The sequence below is a fragment of the Procambarus clarkii genome, chromosome 74, assembly GCF_040958095.1.
Source record: "Procambarus clarkii isolate CNS0578487 chromosome 74, FALCON_Pclarkii_2.0, whole genome shotgun sequence".
In the NCBI taxonomy this organism is placed as follows: Eukaryota; Metazoa; Arthropoda; class Malacostraca; order Decapoda; family Cambaridae; genus Procambarus; species Procambarus clarkii.
In genome coordinates this window covers 12,802,390-12,818,346 of record NC_091223.1, presented here as the reverse complement: position 1 = coordinate 12,818,346, position 15,957 = coordinate 12,802,390, and the positions used below count along the sequence as shown (strand labels likewise).

The 15,957-nt window shown below is 41.4% G+C and overlaps 1 protein-coding gene and 1 long non-coding RNA gene across 2 annotated transcripts; one reads left to right on the top strand and one right to left on the bottom strand.

Moving 5' to 3' along the window:
- Positions 1-147: 147 nt before the first annotated feature.
- On the bottom strand, positions 148-5,470 carry LOC123767318 (uncharacterized). Its single transcript, XM_045756893.2, has 2 exons — positions 4,143-5,470; positions 148-1,847 (listed from the first exon to the last, which is right to left on the bottom strand). The coding sequence occupies exons 1-2, from the start codon at positions 4,288-4,290 to the stop codon at positions 673-675; spliced, it is 1,323 nt and encodes a 440-aa protein (XP_045612849.2). The 5' UTR covers positions 4,291-5,470; the 3' UTR covers positions 148-672.
- Positions 5,471-9,676: 4,206 nt separating this feature from the next.
- Positions 9,677-15,567, top strand: LOC123767441 (uncharacterized). Its single transcript, XR_006773975.2, has 3 exons — positions 9,677-9,767; positions 12,130-12,168; positions 13,158-15,567. It is a non-coding gene; the product is annotated as an uncharacterized lncRNA (long non-coding RNA).
- The last annotated feature ends 390 nt before the right edge of the window (positions 15,568-15,957 follow it).

Here is a 15,957-nt window from a genome sequence, read left to right as displayed (position 1 = left end):
TGTGATTATAGGGACACACATATACAGGAGTTCATACAGCTGAGAAAGCTAAGTGACATGTTTCACCTAGCTATTAGGGTCGATGTTTAAATCTTCTGTTAGTATTATATGATATTGTTTAAGTTTGTTTCTGTGATTAGAGTTAAATTCAGTTACTGTACATTTATTTTTAAGGATTCTGTATTCAGTACATTTCAACTGTTACATTATTAGAACCAAAGTGTACTTTGTTAAGTATTAATGGTGCTTATATTAGCTTCTAAATTATGCAGACAATAGGTCACAATAACGTGCTTAAAAATTAGACATCCAACTTGATAATGGTCCAGAACAGACCAAAACATTTTAATTCTTTATTTTCAGACTTGTGGATTGGGTGTCTAATTTCTATATTACTCTAAATTCTATGTTTACCTCAGTCAACAGATTAAAACTGATTAACTAACAAATCACTGCAAATTCTCAGTGAATACCTCAACAAATGTATGTACTTGATGACTCGCCCGAAATACTGTTAGTCTCTGCTTATACACACATAAACATTTACAATCTCCATTATACCTAATGGTAAATAGATAAATGTTTCCAGATTCCATTTTCTTTTTCACTAATATTTGAAATTTCACATTTTCTTAACTTTAATATTTGTATTTTATATTATTTGTAATGTGTTTATAAATTACTTTCCATTTCAATTTCATTTTCATTACAGTTTGCTCCCACTATTACGTTGTAAAGTGAGTTCTCAGAGTCATGACGAGACAAAATTGCTTCACCGTCTTCTGTTACTTGCTCTTTCTCTTCCTTTTTCGGTGTAATTGAATCTTCTTTTCCCATCTGTTCTTGCCTTTGCTCTGCTTTCTTTTCTTTATCCATCTGTTGTTTGAGCATATTGATATCTAAGTAATCGTAGTCATGTTCGTCGTCATCATCATCATTGTCTGCAGGGTAGTGGTCGGCGTCACCCAAGGATCCAGAGGTCTTTGGGAACATGGAGTCTGGAGTCTCCTTTGGGGCAGGTGGCGGCGATGAAGGAATGTGTCGAGGTTTCTTTGAAGAAGATTCATCCACGTCACCCAATGACCCGGAGATGGGAAACGTTGGCTCCTGTGTATCTGATGGGGGAGGAGGTTTAGACAGAGGTGGATGTAGATGTTTCCTCGATGGATCATCCCTCTCGGAGCCAGACATATTCCTGGTGTGATTGAGATGGCTATTGTGAGTACTCAAAGGTTGGGACGCCACGAAGGTAGACTGGCGAGAAGTGTTAGAGGGTCGGAGCTCCACTGTAGCAGATGTGCATGACATGATAGAATGCTGCGACTTTTCTTCAAAATAATGTTTCTCGCTGTCCTTTGATGGCTTCATTCTCTCCAGATATAAATAAATGACAGCTCCTCCAAGAACCATTAGGATGACAATGAAGAATATTAGAGCAACAGTCAATCTGTTGCATTCTATTATCACAGTTTCCATGACTTTCATCACAGTTTCCATGCCATTCGTCACATTTTTCATGACTTTCATCAGAGTTTCCATGCCATTCGTCACATTTTCCATGACTTTCATCACAGTTTCCATGCCATTCGTCACATTTTCCATGCCTTTCATCACATTTTCCATGCCTTTCGTCACATTTTCCATGCCTTCCTTCACATTTTCCATGCCTTCCTTCACATTTTCCATGCCTTCCTTCACATTTTCCATGATTTCTGTGATATTCTTGACCAATGCTTCGGTAGAGTTGCATCCGGGTGATTCTGTGGCGGTATTCGTTCTGTCCGACGTGTTGTTAGAGCTGTTTGTACTAACTTCCGTGGATGTCATGCTGGGGTTAGTGTTTGCATCTGTAATTGGACACAGTGAATCATTGCACATTCTATAATGTTAATGTAAAATTTATATAAAGAAGGTGAGGAGTGTCCAATTATTTAAGAAAAACAAAGATAGCTTCTTAAAATTTTGTCAACAGGATAGCACTAAACTTGACACACAAGAAATGTAACGGCTCATCAAAATGCATGATTCACAATCTATAACAAGAGAGAGAGAGATGAATGGCACTTCTGCACCATGGAATATTACCCTCTTCCCAATTATAATATTTCCCTTCTCACCCAGTAAGACAATTACAGTGCTGTAAATCAGATTGGTACTCTATTCATAAGCGCACACTCTCAAACCATATACAAAGAGGGTTCCTTACACCACACAACTGGTGCTGCTGGAAGTTCAGTAGTGTCATATCGAGATTGTTATTATAATGTGCTATTATGCCATTGTTATTATAGGCGCTACTGTTATGGTTGTTGAGGTGGTTGCTGAGGTTTTTGTTATAGGTGCTATTGTTGTCATGGTTGTTGGTGTGGTTCTTTAGATTGTTATAGGTGCTACTGATATGGTTGTTGCTGTGGTTACTGAGATTGTTATAGGTGCTACTGTTCTAATGGTTGTTGGTGTGGTTGATGAGATTGTTATAGATGCTACTGTTGTTATAGTTGGTGTGGTTGATGAGATTGTTATAGGTGCTACTGTTGTTATAGTTGTTGATGTGGTTGCTGAGATTGTTGTTACAGGTGGAGTTGCTGTCGTTATAGCTGTTGGTGTGGTGGTGATTGAGACTGTTATTACTGTTGCTATTGTTTTAGTTGTTGAGATTGTTGTTATAGGTGCAACTACTGTCTTAGTTGTTCATGTGGTTGTTGTGATTGTTGTTACAAGTGCTAGAGTTGTGGTTGAGATTGTTGTTATAAGTACTACTGTTGTGGTTTATTGTTGTTGAGATTGTTATGGGTGATTGTGTTATGATTGATGTGGTTGTGATTGTTATAGGTGCTACTCTTATGTTAGAAAGAGGGAGAGGAAGAGAGAGGGAGAGAGAGAGAGAGAGAGAGAGAGAGAGAGAGAGAGAGAGAGAGAGAGAGAGAGAGAGAGAGAGAGAGAGAGAGAGAGAGAGCATGAACTTTTAATGTTTCCCAACAAGCATCAGGATACGAGCACAGTGCAATTCGCTTATCAAAGAACATTTCCCCTGAGTAAATGTCATTAGCCTCTTGTATTCTATCCTCAAGATGATAATTCTTGCCGTTTGTCTCTAGGATAATGTAAGAGAAATGAGGGGGGTGGGCTAGGCGGAATGTAATATACTTAAACTTGAATTTACCCGAGCGTGACTATCTAGTGACCATGATAGTGACAGGATGCCGGAGGCTTGTCAAAGGTTCACTCCATTTTTCCTGAGGATTTTTTCCAGATGGAATTTGAACTAAACCGTCTTGGCTTTTACGGCTTTGGCGGATATGAGGTTCCAAGGGTTTTACCTGAATTTACCTGTTTATAACCCTATGGGTGATAAAATTCCTCCAGTTTTCCGTCCTACACTGTGGCTTGTTGGGGGTTGAAGCAAATCTGTAGGCATATAGAAGCCTACTCTAAAAACCACGCTCTCGTACCTCTTTACACTTACCCCTCTACATTATTAATTAATCTACCAACACCTCATACACACCGTTTTATAGGGTTCTCCGACTCGCACCTGTTAATACTCTTTTGAACATACAAAGCCACTTGTAAACTGTATGCATGTTGAGTTGTGAGAACAGGCTGTGCCCATCGGGTTAATTCTACAGCCATCACAACATTCAGGTAAATATTTACCCGAAAATACACAATAATAAAAGTTACATCTACCACAACACCCACTTCAATTTAACATCTAAACTATAGGTAGTGCATGCACATAACTAAACTTTCCACCGCCGCCCACTGGTGGTTGTGTGAAAGCCTGAATGTCATTTGAAACTCTGTGCAACTAACTACACGAATGTAAATTACTTAGCTTATAGCTTAAATTGCTTGGACATATATGTGACATTGAAATCATTTTGCCACACACTCGGACGATAGGAGTGGGAGTTCATAATAAACTAACTGAACAAACTACAAACCTTGTAACTATCTTATCAAGACTAACATGCTTAGCTAACTGAAATTTGAGGGTCAGATCCTGGGCCCATTATGTATGGCTCTCAAAATTTTTACATTATCACCCACACGATGTGTATGAAGTGCATAGCAAATAAACTAAATTAAATACCACAATACTCGTCTGAACACCCAACGCAACACCCACCAAAACTAACCTGGAGAAATTTGTGCGTATCCTGTTGACCCCCACAACACAACTATCACCAGAAGTAGAACTGTCTTCTCCATCTTGGGCCACCCACACACTGCAAACGACCGCTGACAATCCGTCCAAGGTGGCCCATTTCCCTGGAACACCATCATCACAGTACCCTGGGCGTACTCCAAGACGTACAGTGACACTCTGGATATTCTCTAAGACATCCGCTCTCTACTTGAGGCTAGTTATCTAGACAGGATGGCGGGGGAGAGATGGGGGTGAAGGGCAAAGGTGAAGGAGGGAGTGGACGGTGCGTGGGTATGGTGCTTCTGTAGTTGAATCTAGTCATTTATCCTTCTGTCAGATGCTGCGAGTTCGGTATCCTTAACGGTGACCTTGTGACCTTCCTGTGTTATTTGGTCAAATATCTCATAGCAGGATCTCCAACTCCATATTTTTCAGGCTATCTCACTTGGTCTGGACACAATGAGGCAGTTTATGCCGTGTTTTAAGTGTGGTTTGGTCTTCAATAAAGTTGAATCCGGTAAGATTCAGGAAGCCGGTGTTAGGCTATACTGTAAGTTCATCGAAGCATCGGTCCATGGTGAACCGGAGGTCGTCGTCAATGTTCATCCACTGACCCATATGCTGCAGCTGTGATTTGTATACACTGATCTCATTCTCAGCTTTGTGAATCTGATGTATCAGGTCTTGGCGATACTCTTTGGTGAAGGCCTGCTTCTTGCTGCTCGGTCGTGTGTTCTGATATTAATATATTTTGGAAGCCGTCGTTCTTGTACACAGGTGCTACTAAATACCCTGTAGGCCCTTATTGTCATGGTAATCCTTTTCAATCATTTGCTTCAACTCACAGCGCCTTAGATACGTAGTCAATCACCGGTCTTGTGAAACATGATGTGCGCTGAAAGTCACTCACTACATCACTTTAGTACTGTACACAGCAAGGAGATCTTGTATAGGAAGGCGAAAAGGAATCCTCACCATCCGAGGAAGTGTCTGAGTTGGATGAAGGGTGTATTAGGACCTGGCACCGGAAATTTGGCAAGCGACGTGCATCCCAGTTTCCAACCACCCTCACTGGCACTTCCTGTCCCTCCTCCAACTGGCTTTAAGCTACATCTGACCAATGCTCCGTTGGCCTCGCTACCAATGCTCAGTTGTCCTCACTACATCTGACCAATACTCAGTTGGCCACGCTACATCTGACCAATGCTCAGTTGGCCTCGCTACATCTGACCAATGTTCAGTTGGCCTCGCTACATCTGGCCAATGAATGCTCCATTGGCCTCGCTACATCTGACATCTGCCCAGCTGGCTCCACTACATCTGGCACCTGTCCAGCTTGCCATACTGCTCTTCCTTCCGTTCTTTATGTGATCAGTCACCGGATTTCCCCCCCGGCTAGAATGGTGCAACCTGTGGACGAGCACACTTTACGAGACCAAATAGCCTAAGCCACTCTATCCCTTTGAGATGTATTTTCTTGTCTCATAAACATACTTGAACTTGAGCTACATGGTGGAACGTAGTCTGGGTCAATAACTTGCATATAACTTGTATTCTACATGGGCAGGACGAGTAGCTATGTCTGTCGTCCTTACATCACCGGTGGCTACAGACTCAAATTTTGTAAATGACGGTATTCAACAGATGGTTCCAAACATTTTTCAAGCTATGGCACATGTTATTAAAACTACATTTCGAACTCTAACCAAGAGGCATGAAAAATGTAAGGAAAATCACAATAAAATTAAATTGATACTAAATTTAAACATTATTTGCTCAGTTTATCAACATTATGGTAAATATTTATTGGCAATTTTCAAAACTAATTCACAATAAAGGTGAGCTCTTTATATTTGTATTTTTTTTTAAATAAATGTAGTTGGTAGAATCTGACAATAAATAGGGAAATCGTCATTGCATAGTTCAACTGCGTTATAGTATTATTGATAACTATAATTGAGTAGCAGTACATTGTTGAGTTCATCTAAGTTTGTTAATAATGCAAAAGTTTAAAATCCAATTGAAAAAATCCTCAGGAACAATGAGGGACCTTATTTATTATCATTTTAATTATACTGTTTTTTGTTAGATATTTGTTTACCTATGATAGTGTTCTTTATTATATTACCATATTCTTAGGGGGTAGAAATAGCCTAAGATACTCTATCCCTTTGAGATGTATTTTTTCTTGTCTCAATAAACGTACTTGAACTTGAACTTGAACTACCATATTCTATGAACTTATTCCGTTAACAACTGCCAAATAGGGCCTCGTCAGCTTCGATTTTAGACAAACTTAAAGTACGGCATTATTGACCTGTTCAGAGTATCGGCCTCGACAGATTCGGTTGGAACGTTTCTGGTAAGGCAAGACAATTAAATTTTTTTGCAGTGTCGAATCGTGAGAACGGGCCGGCAATATGGGCCGCACACTATAACAGCCAACAGCACATGACATCGAATCGCCATACATACTATTTATCGGCTATCTTTCTGGGCATTGATATGGGATAAAATAGTCATAGTTGTTTCACGTAGGTAGTTATGGAGTACTGAATTTGTGGCGGGAAAATAGGGCGGGAGGTATATAAGGGGCGGGCGCGACGCCCTCCGTCAGTCCTGTCTCATCTTCAGTCGTGTAAGTACGCTTGTTCTCCACTCTGCAATTATATTTTTTTATTTCGGGTTCGGAAATAGGTTTTGGTATATTAACTGACAGGTGAAACTACACTCTAAATGGAACACATCACGTAGAGGTTACACTAGTTGTAGATAATAAGGTTTTTGGGAATTTAATTATGACTTCCTAGTTTCGTAAAAATAATTCAAATGACACTAACCACATGTTATTTCCAGTAACTATTTTAATTTTTTGGTTTGTGCCTCGACCCGTGTACGCCTCCCCCCAACCCCATGTACGCCTCCCCCCACCCTATGTACGCTTTCCCCTCACCCCATGTACGCCTCCCCCCACCCCATGTACGCCTCCCCCCACCCCATGTACGCCTCCCCCCCACCCCATGTACGCCTCCCCCCCACCCCATGTACGCCTCCCCCCCACCCCATGTACGCCTCCCCCCACCCCATGTACGCCTCCCCCTACCCCATGTACGCCTCCCCCCCACCCCATGTACGCCTCCCCCTACCCCATGTACGCCTCCCCCCTACCCCATGTACGCCTCCCCCCTACCCCATGTACGCCTCCCCCTACCCCATGTACGCCTCCCCCCACCCCATGTACGCCTCCCCCTACCCCATGTACGCCTCCCCCCCACCCCATGTACGCCTCCCCCCCACCCCATGTACGCCTCCCCCTACCCCATGTACGCCTCCCCCCACCCCATGTACGCCTCCCCCCCACCCCATGTACGCCTCCCCCTACCCCATGTACGCCTCCCCCCTACCCCATGTACGCCTCCCCCCACCCCATGTACGCCTCCCCCCACCCCATGTACGCCTCCCCCCCCCACCCCATGTACGCCTCCCCCCCCCCCACCCCATGTACGCCTCCCCCCCCACCCCATGTACGCCTCCCCCCACTCCATGTACGCCTCCCCCACTCCATGTACGCCTCCCCCCACTCCATGTACGCCTCCCCCCACTCCATGTACGCCTCCCCCCACTCCATGTACGCCTCCCTCCACCCCATGTACGCCTCCCCCACCCCCATGTACGCCTCCCCCCACACCCATGTACGCCTCGCCCCACCCCCATGTACGCCTCCCCCCACCCCCATGTACGCCTCCCCCCACCCCATGTACGCCTCCCCCCACCCCATGTACGCCTCCCCCACCCCATGTACGCCTCCCCCCACCCCATGTACGCCTCCCCCCACCCCATGTACGCCTCCCCCACCCCATGTACGCCTCCCCCCACCCCATGTACGCCTCCTCCCACCCCATGTACGCCTCCTCCCACCCCATGCACGCCTCCCACCCATGCACGCCTCCCACCTAAGCAGGCCTATCACCCTTCCACGCTTCCCGTCCAAGCGTAACAATCAATCCAGGTACGCCAACCCACTCAGGCACGCCTTATACCCTTAGGCACTCCTCCCACCTAAGCGCGGCATCCACTCAGGCACGCCTCCCTCCCAGGGTCGTCAACCGCCCCTTGCCCGTCAACCGCCCCTTGCCCGTCAACCGCCCTTTGCCCGCCAACCGCCCCTTGTGCGCCAATCGCCATTTGCGCGCCAACCGCCCTTTTGTCAGCCAATCTCCATTTACGCGCCAACCACCCTTTGCGCGCTAATCGCCATTTGCGCGCCAACCGCCCCTTGCGCGCCATCCGCCCTTTGCCCGCCAATCTCCATTTACGCGCCAACCGCCCTTTGCGCGCTAATCGCCATTTGCGCGCCAACCGCCCCTTGCGCGCCATCCGCCCTTTGCCCGCCAATCTCCATTTACGCGCCAACCGCCCTTTGCGCGCTAATCGCCATTTGCGCGCCAACCGCCCCTTGCGCGCTATCCGTCCTTTGCCCGCCAATCGCCATTTGCGCGCCAACCGCCCTTTGCCCGCCAATCGCCATTTGCGCGCCAACCGCCCTTTGCCCGCCAATCTCCATTTACGCGCCAACCGTCCTTTGCCCGCCAATCTCCATTTACGCGCCAATCGTCCTTTGCCCGCCAATCGCCATTTGCGCGCCAACCGCCCCTTGCGCGCCATCCGCCCTTTGCCCGCCAATCGCCATTTGCGCGCCAATCGCCCTATGCCCGCCAACTGCTCTTTGCTCGGCAATACCCATTTACGTGCCAACTCTGCCCATTATCCTGTTTAGGTAGTACTTATAGTAACGAAGGGGATCATCGTACAAATATTGACGTAAATATGAATAGAAAGTCGAAATCGCTACTATTGAATTTGGACACACTGTAAAGACTTTTTATTGATGTTGCAAAGACAAAGTAACCTAACCTTAGGCCCAATATAATACATATATGTGATATGGGAATATACAAAAAGCCGGTAACGTGTTATTATTAAGCTTAGATATACACAGTAATGGGCTACTACTATTCCTTATGAAGGATTGCAGAGGATTGATCGCCTCCAGATTGATCAAATACTAGCTTAAGTTCATCTAATATTCCATCTAAGAGGAAGGTTAATCATATGCCGTTAACTGCATGGCGCCCAGGTTTAGGTGTATTAAACACAACAGCTTAGAACGTAGACAAGTGGGAGGAGATTGTATTGAACATTCATTGTGGAGAGCTAATATTTTTGTTAGACATTTTATTGAGACGATATTTGTGATGATAGAAGTTATAGAGTTTTCGCCTTTATATTCCAGTCTCCAGCACAGTTTTTTTCTATTTCAAATTGAAAAAAACAAACATTTGTCAAACAAAATTATTTGGATTGTTCTACTTCCAATCAATGTAACGTGAAAATTTAAATAATTTAAATAGTTATTAACATGTTTGCGATTTATTAAAATTTCAGCGAGGTTGTTTTAACGTTGTTATTACGAAGTTTGATAGCCTGAATAATATATTTTAATACTTTTAATTTTCTTTCCAGTGCTGCTTCCTTGTCTGATCTGCTCAGCTATTGGAAGATAAAGGAGAATGAACTTGGGGATAGTCAAGACCGACAATAAAAGGACTCAAAAGTAGGTGTAATAGGACTCAACCACTCCAGTCGATCAATATTTTAGAGCCAGACACTGGAGCTGGAGCTTAACTGCAAATACAGCTAGTATGGGTGAGGACACGACTAGTATCGTCTGAGAGCCGTATAATTATGATAAGATTTTTTGGGCAGGTTATAAATAATCTTTTTTTTCGGCTCTGCCCTTACCAAGGGTCCTGAACCATACTTTCGCCCTGGAGTTAGTCCTGGAGCAAAGTTTACTCAAATTGGTGCTGGGACACAGGTATTTACCCAGGATAGGCAGGTATTTACCCCGGGTAGTCCTGGAACACATCTTTACCCCTGGTAGTCCTGGGACACATCTTTACCCCGGGTAGTCCTGGGACGCATCTTTACCCGGGGTAGTCCTGGGACACATCTTTACCCCGGGTAGTCCTGGGACACATCTTTACCCGGGTAGTCCTGGGACACATCTTTACCCGGGTAGTCCTAGGACACATCTTTACCCGGGTAGTCCTGGGACACATCTTTACCCCGGGTAGTCCTGGGACACATCTTTACCTCAGGGTAGTCCTGGGACACATCTTTACCTCAGGGTAGTCCTGGGACACATCTTTACCCCGGGGTAGTCCTGGGACACATCTTTACCCCGGGTAGTCCTGGGACGCATCTTTACCCGGGTTAGTCCTGGGACGCATCTTTACCCTGGGTAGTCCTGGGACACATCTTTACCCCTGGGTAGTCCTGGGACACATCTTTACCCTGGATAGTTCAGGGAGTTGAAATTGTTCTCAATTAATTTATTTAACATAACCAAAATTTTTTTTAAATTAACTTTGTACAGGAAGTTTTGCTATTTTTAATCTTTATTGCTTAATAATTCATCCAATTATTTTCACAGCAATTTAATTTATTTTGCTTACAACCTATGTCTATATTTATTTATACATTGTATATATATATTTTATTTCCTTATATCTCGAAGGTTTTTCTTAAAAACGATTTTTTTTTCATTATTGCCTTGTTGTATAGCTGCCTTCATTACAATTACTGTAATTTGTATAACTTTTCCCTTGCATCCTATTTGTATAATTGCGTTCTTAAGTTTAGGAATATAATTTTTGGTTGTAACCTATTTATATAAATCCTTATACAGCCAATTTATATAATAGGCTTTCTTAGAGCTTAATTATATAATAACTAATCTTACAGCTAATATATATAATTGTTTACTCCACAGCTAATATATATAATTGCTTAACTTACAGCTAATTTATATAATTGCTTACCTTACAGCTAATATATATAATTGTTTAATCCTCAGCTAATATATATAATTGCTTAACTTACAGCTAATTTATATAATTGCTTACCTTACAGCTAATATATATAATTGTTTACTCCACAGCTAATGTATATAATTGCTTAACTTACAGCTAATTTATATAATTGCTTACTTTACAGATAATATATATAATTGTTTACTCCACAGCCTATATATATACTTGCTTAATTTACAGCCAATTTATATAATTTTTTCCAACCTAATCACTTTTCTTGCAGTCATTTTTATAACCTTTTAATTATAAAATTGCTTATATTAGTGAATTTGTATAATTGTTTTTCCTTCCTAATCATTATTTTTTACTGCCAATTTTTTATAACTAATTATATTATTGCCTTACAGCCATTTTACATAATTGTTTTTTTCCAGCCCAATCATTTTGTATTAATGAATTATTATTTGTACCGTAATTGAAAAATCTTGCCTGAAACGCTGTGCGTATTAGTGGCTTTAGGCATAGTATGTACTAGCTCTTATCTAGAAATCCAACATTGTTTGTAACTCATCTTGTATGTAGATTTACCTATATAAACATTTATATTTTGTCATTTATTAGATCATTGATTTTCCTTGCAACCTAGCGAGTATAATAATTTTTTCCTTACAGCTTAACAATTTTAAAATATTGCGTTTCAGCTTAATGATTTTTTGTTATAATTGCTTCCCTTGCAGCTAATTTATATATTGTAATTGTTTTGTCTAGCCTAATCACTTTCCTTGCAGCCATTTGTATAGCTTCTTAATTATATAATTGCTTATACAGTATTAGTCAATATGTATAATTGTTTTTAATGCCTAATCACTATTTTTACAGCCAATTTTTATAACTTTAATATATTATTGCAGGATTTGCAGCCAGTTTGCATAATTGGGGTTTTCCAATCCAATCATTTTATTAATACATTGATTTTTTGTTGCCTAATTGAAAGATAATAGTTTGTCCAATGAACCTAACTAGTGTATTTATAATAATTGTGTCCTTCGATTACCATTTAAACAATTTTTTTTACAGCTTTAATGATTTTTTATATTACAGATTTGTTTAAAGCCTAATTGTATTAACTTCCTCAAACAAGTAAGTTTTATTTTTGTTAGTCTGTTCTTAATTCTAGTACAAATGCCTTTTGCATAATAATAAATTTCAAATCAAACTTACCATAATTTAGTTTTGGAACAAAATTAAGTTAGTTTAGTTCATTTATTATACACCATACCCATTTTGTGAGCGGTAGTGGATACGGTTACAGCGGAACATAATGAGCTCAGGGACTGAACCCCTCAATTCATTTAGCTAAGCAAGTTACAAAATTCTAGCTTGATGAGCTAGTTACAATATTCAATGCACATCGTCATATCAACAATGGGCTCCAGACCGACCACAAGAACAGTTTCTAAATTAAGCAACTGAGCTGTGGAGAGCTGGTGTCACAATTGATAAGTTTATCAAGTTTGATAAGTTTGAGGGAGCCGGTCGGCCAAGCGGACAGCACACTGGATTTGTGATCCTGTGGTCCCGGGTTCGATCCCGGGCGCCGGCAAGAAACAATGGGCAGTGTTTCTTTCACCCTATGCCCCTGTTACCTAGCAGTAAAGTAGGTACCTGGGTGTTAGTCAGCTGTCACGAGCTGCTTCCTGGGGGTGGAGGCCTGGTCGAGGACTGGGCCGCGGGGACACTAAAGCCCCGAAATCATCTCAAGATAACCTCAAGATAACCAAGATTATCCGTCCCCTATCCATCAGGTACCAAGGAAATAGGTACCTTTGAGTTAGTCGACTGTTGTGGGAGAGATCCTCCCCAGGTAGTTAATGTCGGTAGTTCGACATTAGGGAACCTTGGTTTTTAATCTAAGGGTATATACGTATTGAGTCTGCCATCTACGACAAAATGAGTTATTAATTATTAGTAAAGAACATCAATTGTTTTTTACTTCTATGATTTTAATAAATTTTCATTATCTTTGGTTTATTGTTAGTCAAATGAGTGTGCTTCCTGAGTGAGCATTTATAGAACACTATAATTTTCAATAGATTGAATGAATGTTTTAACGAATTTTATATTTACAGACGTGCTATCATGGATGGCTGAGGTGGTTATAGCACCATACATAGTTAAGGAAGTGTTGGGATCAAATATTTATACACAGGCTTCCTGTTCCCATCGAGGCCACTAGACATCATGACCCTCAGGTAAATTCATGTAAATATAAGTAGGAATATTAATTACTTCATTTTAGCAGCCTTAAAACGATGTTAAAATAAAAAAAAAATCAATCCTGATCATACTCATCCCATCCTTACATACAAACATATACTTTTTTCCTTTTTCCATGGTAGAATTTTGTTCGATGAGACTTTCTCAATTGAGATTGACCGATGAAACGTGTCTGCCAAACCAACATTGTCAATTAAACCCTCATTATCCTACAAAACAATATCCATATCCTACAGTTACTATACACCTATCACAGAATCCTGCAAATAACATTGTTTTCATTGCTCTTTCGTATGTCATAAATTTATTTATGAGAGGTTTCGGTCTTTTATATTTTGACTCAGTTTACCATGTTTCTTAATCCTGATAGTGGACTAATGTCCACATTTTTTTCCAGTCAATAAAAGCGGACTAACAATAATGTCAAGTTCAAGTAAGTTTATTGAAGTATTGAAAAAGATAGTATCTTAGGCTATTTCTACTCTTGTATTAATGTCAAGGGATTCTGACATTGATGTCTGAAGTAGACTTTGCGTGCACTGTTCAAATGGATTCCCAATGAATAGAATCGCAATTAATATATGAAGTGATTCTCCAAGTTATTTCTACAATTGGACTTCCAAACCAATTCGAAGGAAATGCACATTTTATTTCTTCTCTTATTGGATTCATAAGTAGACTTTGCAAGTGGTTCCTTGTGTGGAATCACTTAGAGTTCAAATTATTTCCCAAGGATCGGACTCTGCAGATGGTTTCGTGTGTGGACTCTGTCCAAATGGATTCCCAATGAATGGACTAGCAAGTTATTTTTAAAATTGGACTGTCCAAATGGTAGAGGAAATGGACGTTTTTATTTCTACACTTATTGGATTCTTAAGTGAACTCTGCAGGTGTTTTCCTGTGTGGACTTTGCGCAAATTGTTCCCAAGGATTGGACTCTTATCCAAATGGATTCCCAATGAATGGAATCACAAGTGATATGTCAAGTACTTTTGCAAGTTTTTCTACAATTGGACTCTGTCCAAATGGTTTCTATTGACATGGAATTTTATTATTTTTGTGCTTAATGGATTCATAAGTGGGCTCTACAAGTGCTTCCTTGTGTGGACTTTGTCCAAATTATTTCCCAAGGATCAGGCTCTGTGGAAGATTATTTTTGTGGGCTCTATCCAAATGGATTCCTAATTAACGGACTCGCAAGTGATATGTCAAGTGCTTTTTCAAGTTATTTCTACAATTGGGCTCTGTCCAAATGGTTTGTATGGAAATTGGAAAAAGTTATTTTATCGCTTATTGGATCTAATACAAATCGATAATTGATCTTATTGATCAATAAGATCAACAAACGGGGGCCTGACAGCTGAGTGGACAGCGCTTCGGATTCATAGTCCTGAAGTTCCGGGTTCGATCCCCGGTGGAGGCTGAAATAAATGGGCAGAGTTTCTTTAACCCTGATGCCCTTGTCACCTAGCAGTAAATAGGTACCTGGGAGTAAGCCAGCTGCTACGGGCTGCTTCCTGGGTGGTGTGTAACGAAAAGGAGGCCTGGTCGAGGACTGGGCCGTAGGGACGCTATGCCCTGAAATCATCTCAAGATAACCTCAAAAAGATCCATAAGTGGACTTTGCAAGTGCTTCCTTGTGTAGACTTTTTCCAAATTATTTCCCAAGGATCAGGCTCTGCAGTTGATTCCGTGTGCGGACTTTGGACTATGTGGAATTTATCCAAATTGTTTCCCAAGGATCGGATACTGCAGGAGATTTCGTGTGTAAACTGTCCAAATGGATTCCCAATGAATGGAATTACAAGTGATATGTCAAGTGCTTTTCAAGTTATTTCTACAATTGGACTCTGTCCAAATGATTTCTATGGAAAAGGAAAATGTTATTTTTATGCTTATTGGACTCATAAGTGGACTCTGCATATACTTCCTTGTGTGGACTTTGTCCAGATAGATTCTCTGTGACTGGATTCAAGCAACATATCAAGTGCTTTTGCAAGCTATTTCTACAGTTGGACTCCATAACTTCAAGAGATGGACCCAGTGGGTTCTAAAAGCCTTCCTACCATAAGGCTGTCTACAGATTTTCCTTTCCTTACCTCTTCCCTTTTCCCCCATACCTTTTCCTCTTCCCCTTTCCCTCATATATATATTTTTTTTTGCTACTCCTTCGTGGGTGGCCTTCAGTATATCACCATTAGCTTGCTATTGGTGAGCGATTTCTAGTGGTAGCCTCGCTATCACTAGATATCCCAAAGTAACCTTTGGTGCGTTGTTTAGGGTTCAACGCAACGGAAGAGTTCCTGCTTGAAGGATTGCCTTCTTGTAGGATTCTTTCGGACGAGTCACCCTGGTCCGGCTCGTAGTCGCAGACCTCACCGTGGTGAGCCGGTGAACGTGGAATAACATTTATGTTATTACATATATGTTATTACATGGCCAACATGCGACATCATTATGTATTTCAGGTTGTTTGATGACATGCTCACGTTCTCAAGTTTGTAAACATATTATTAGATTAAATTCTCTGAGCCTATATATATATATTGGATCTTGTTAATACCATAAATTTAAGTATAAACATTTCTGTTCATGCTAAATGTGATTGTCCATGTTCACACAAATTATGCAAATTAAGATCTCACACAAGAA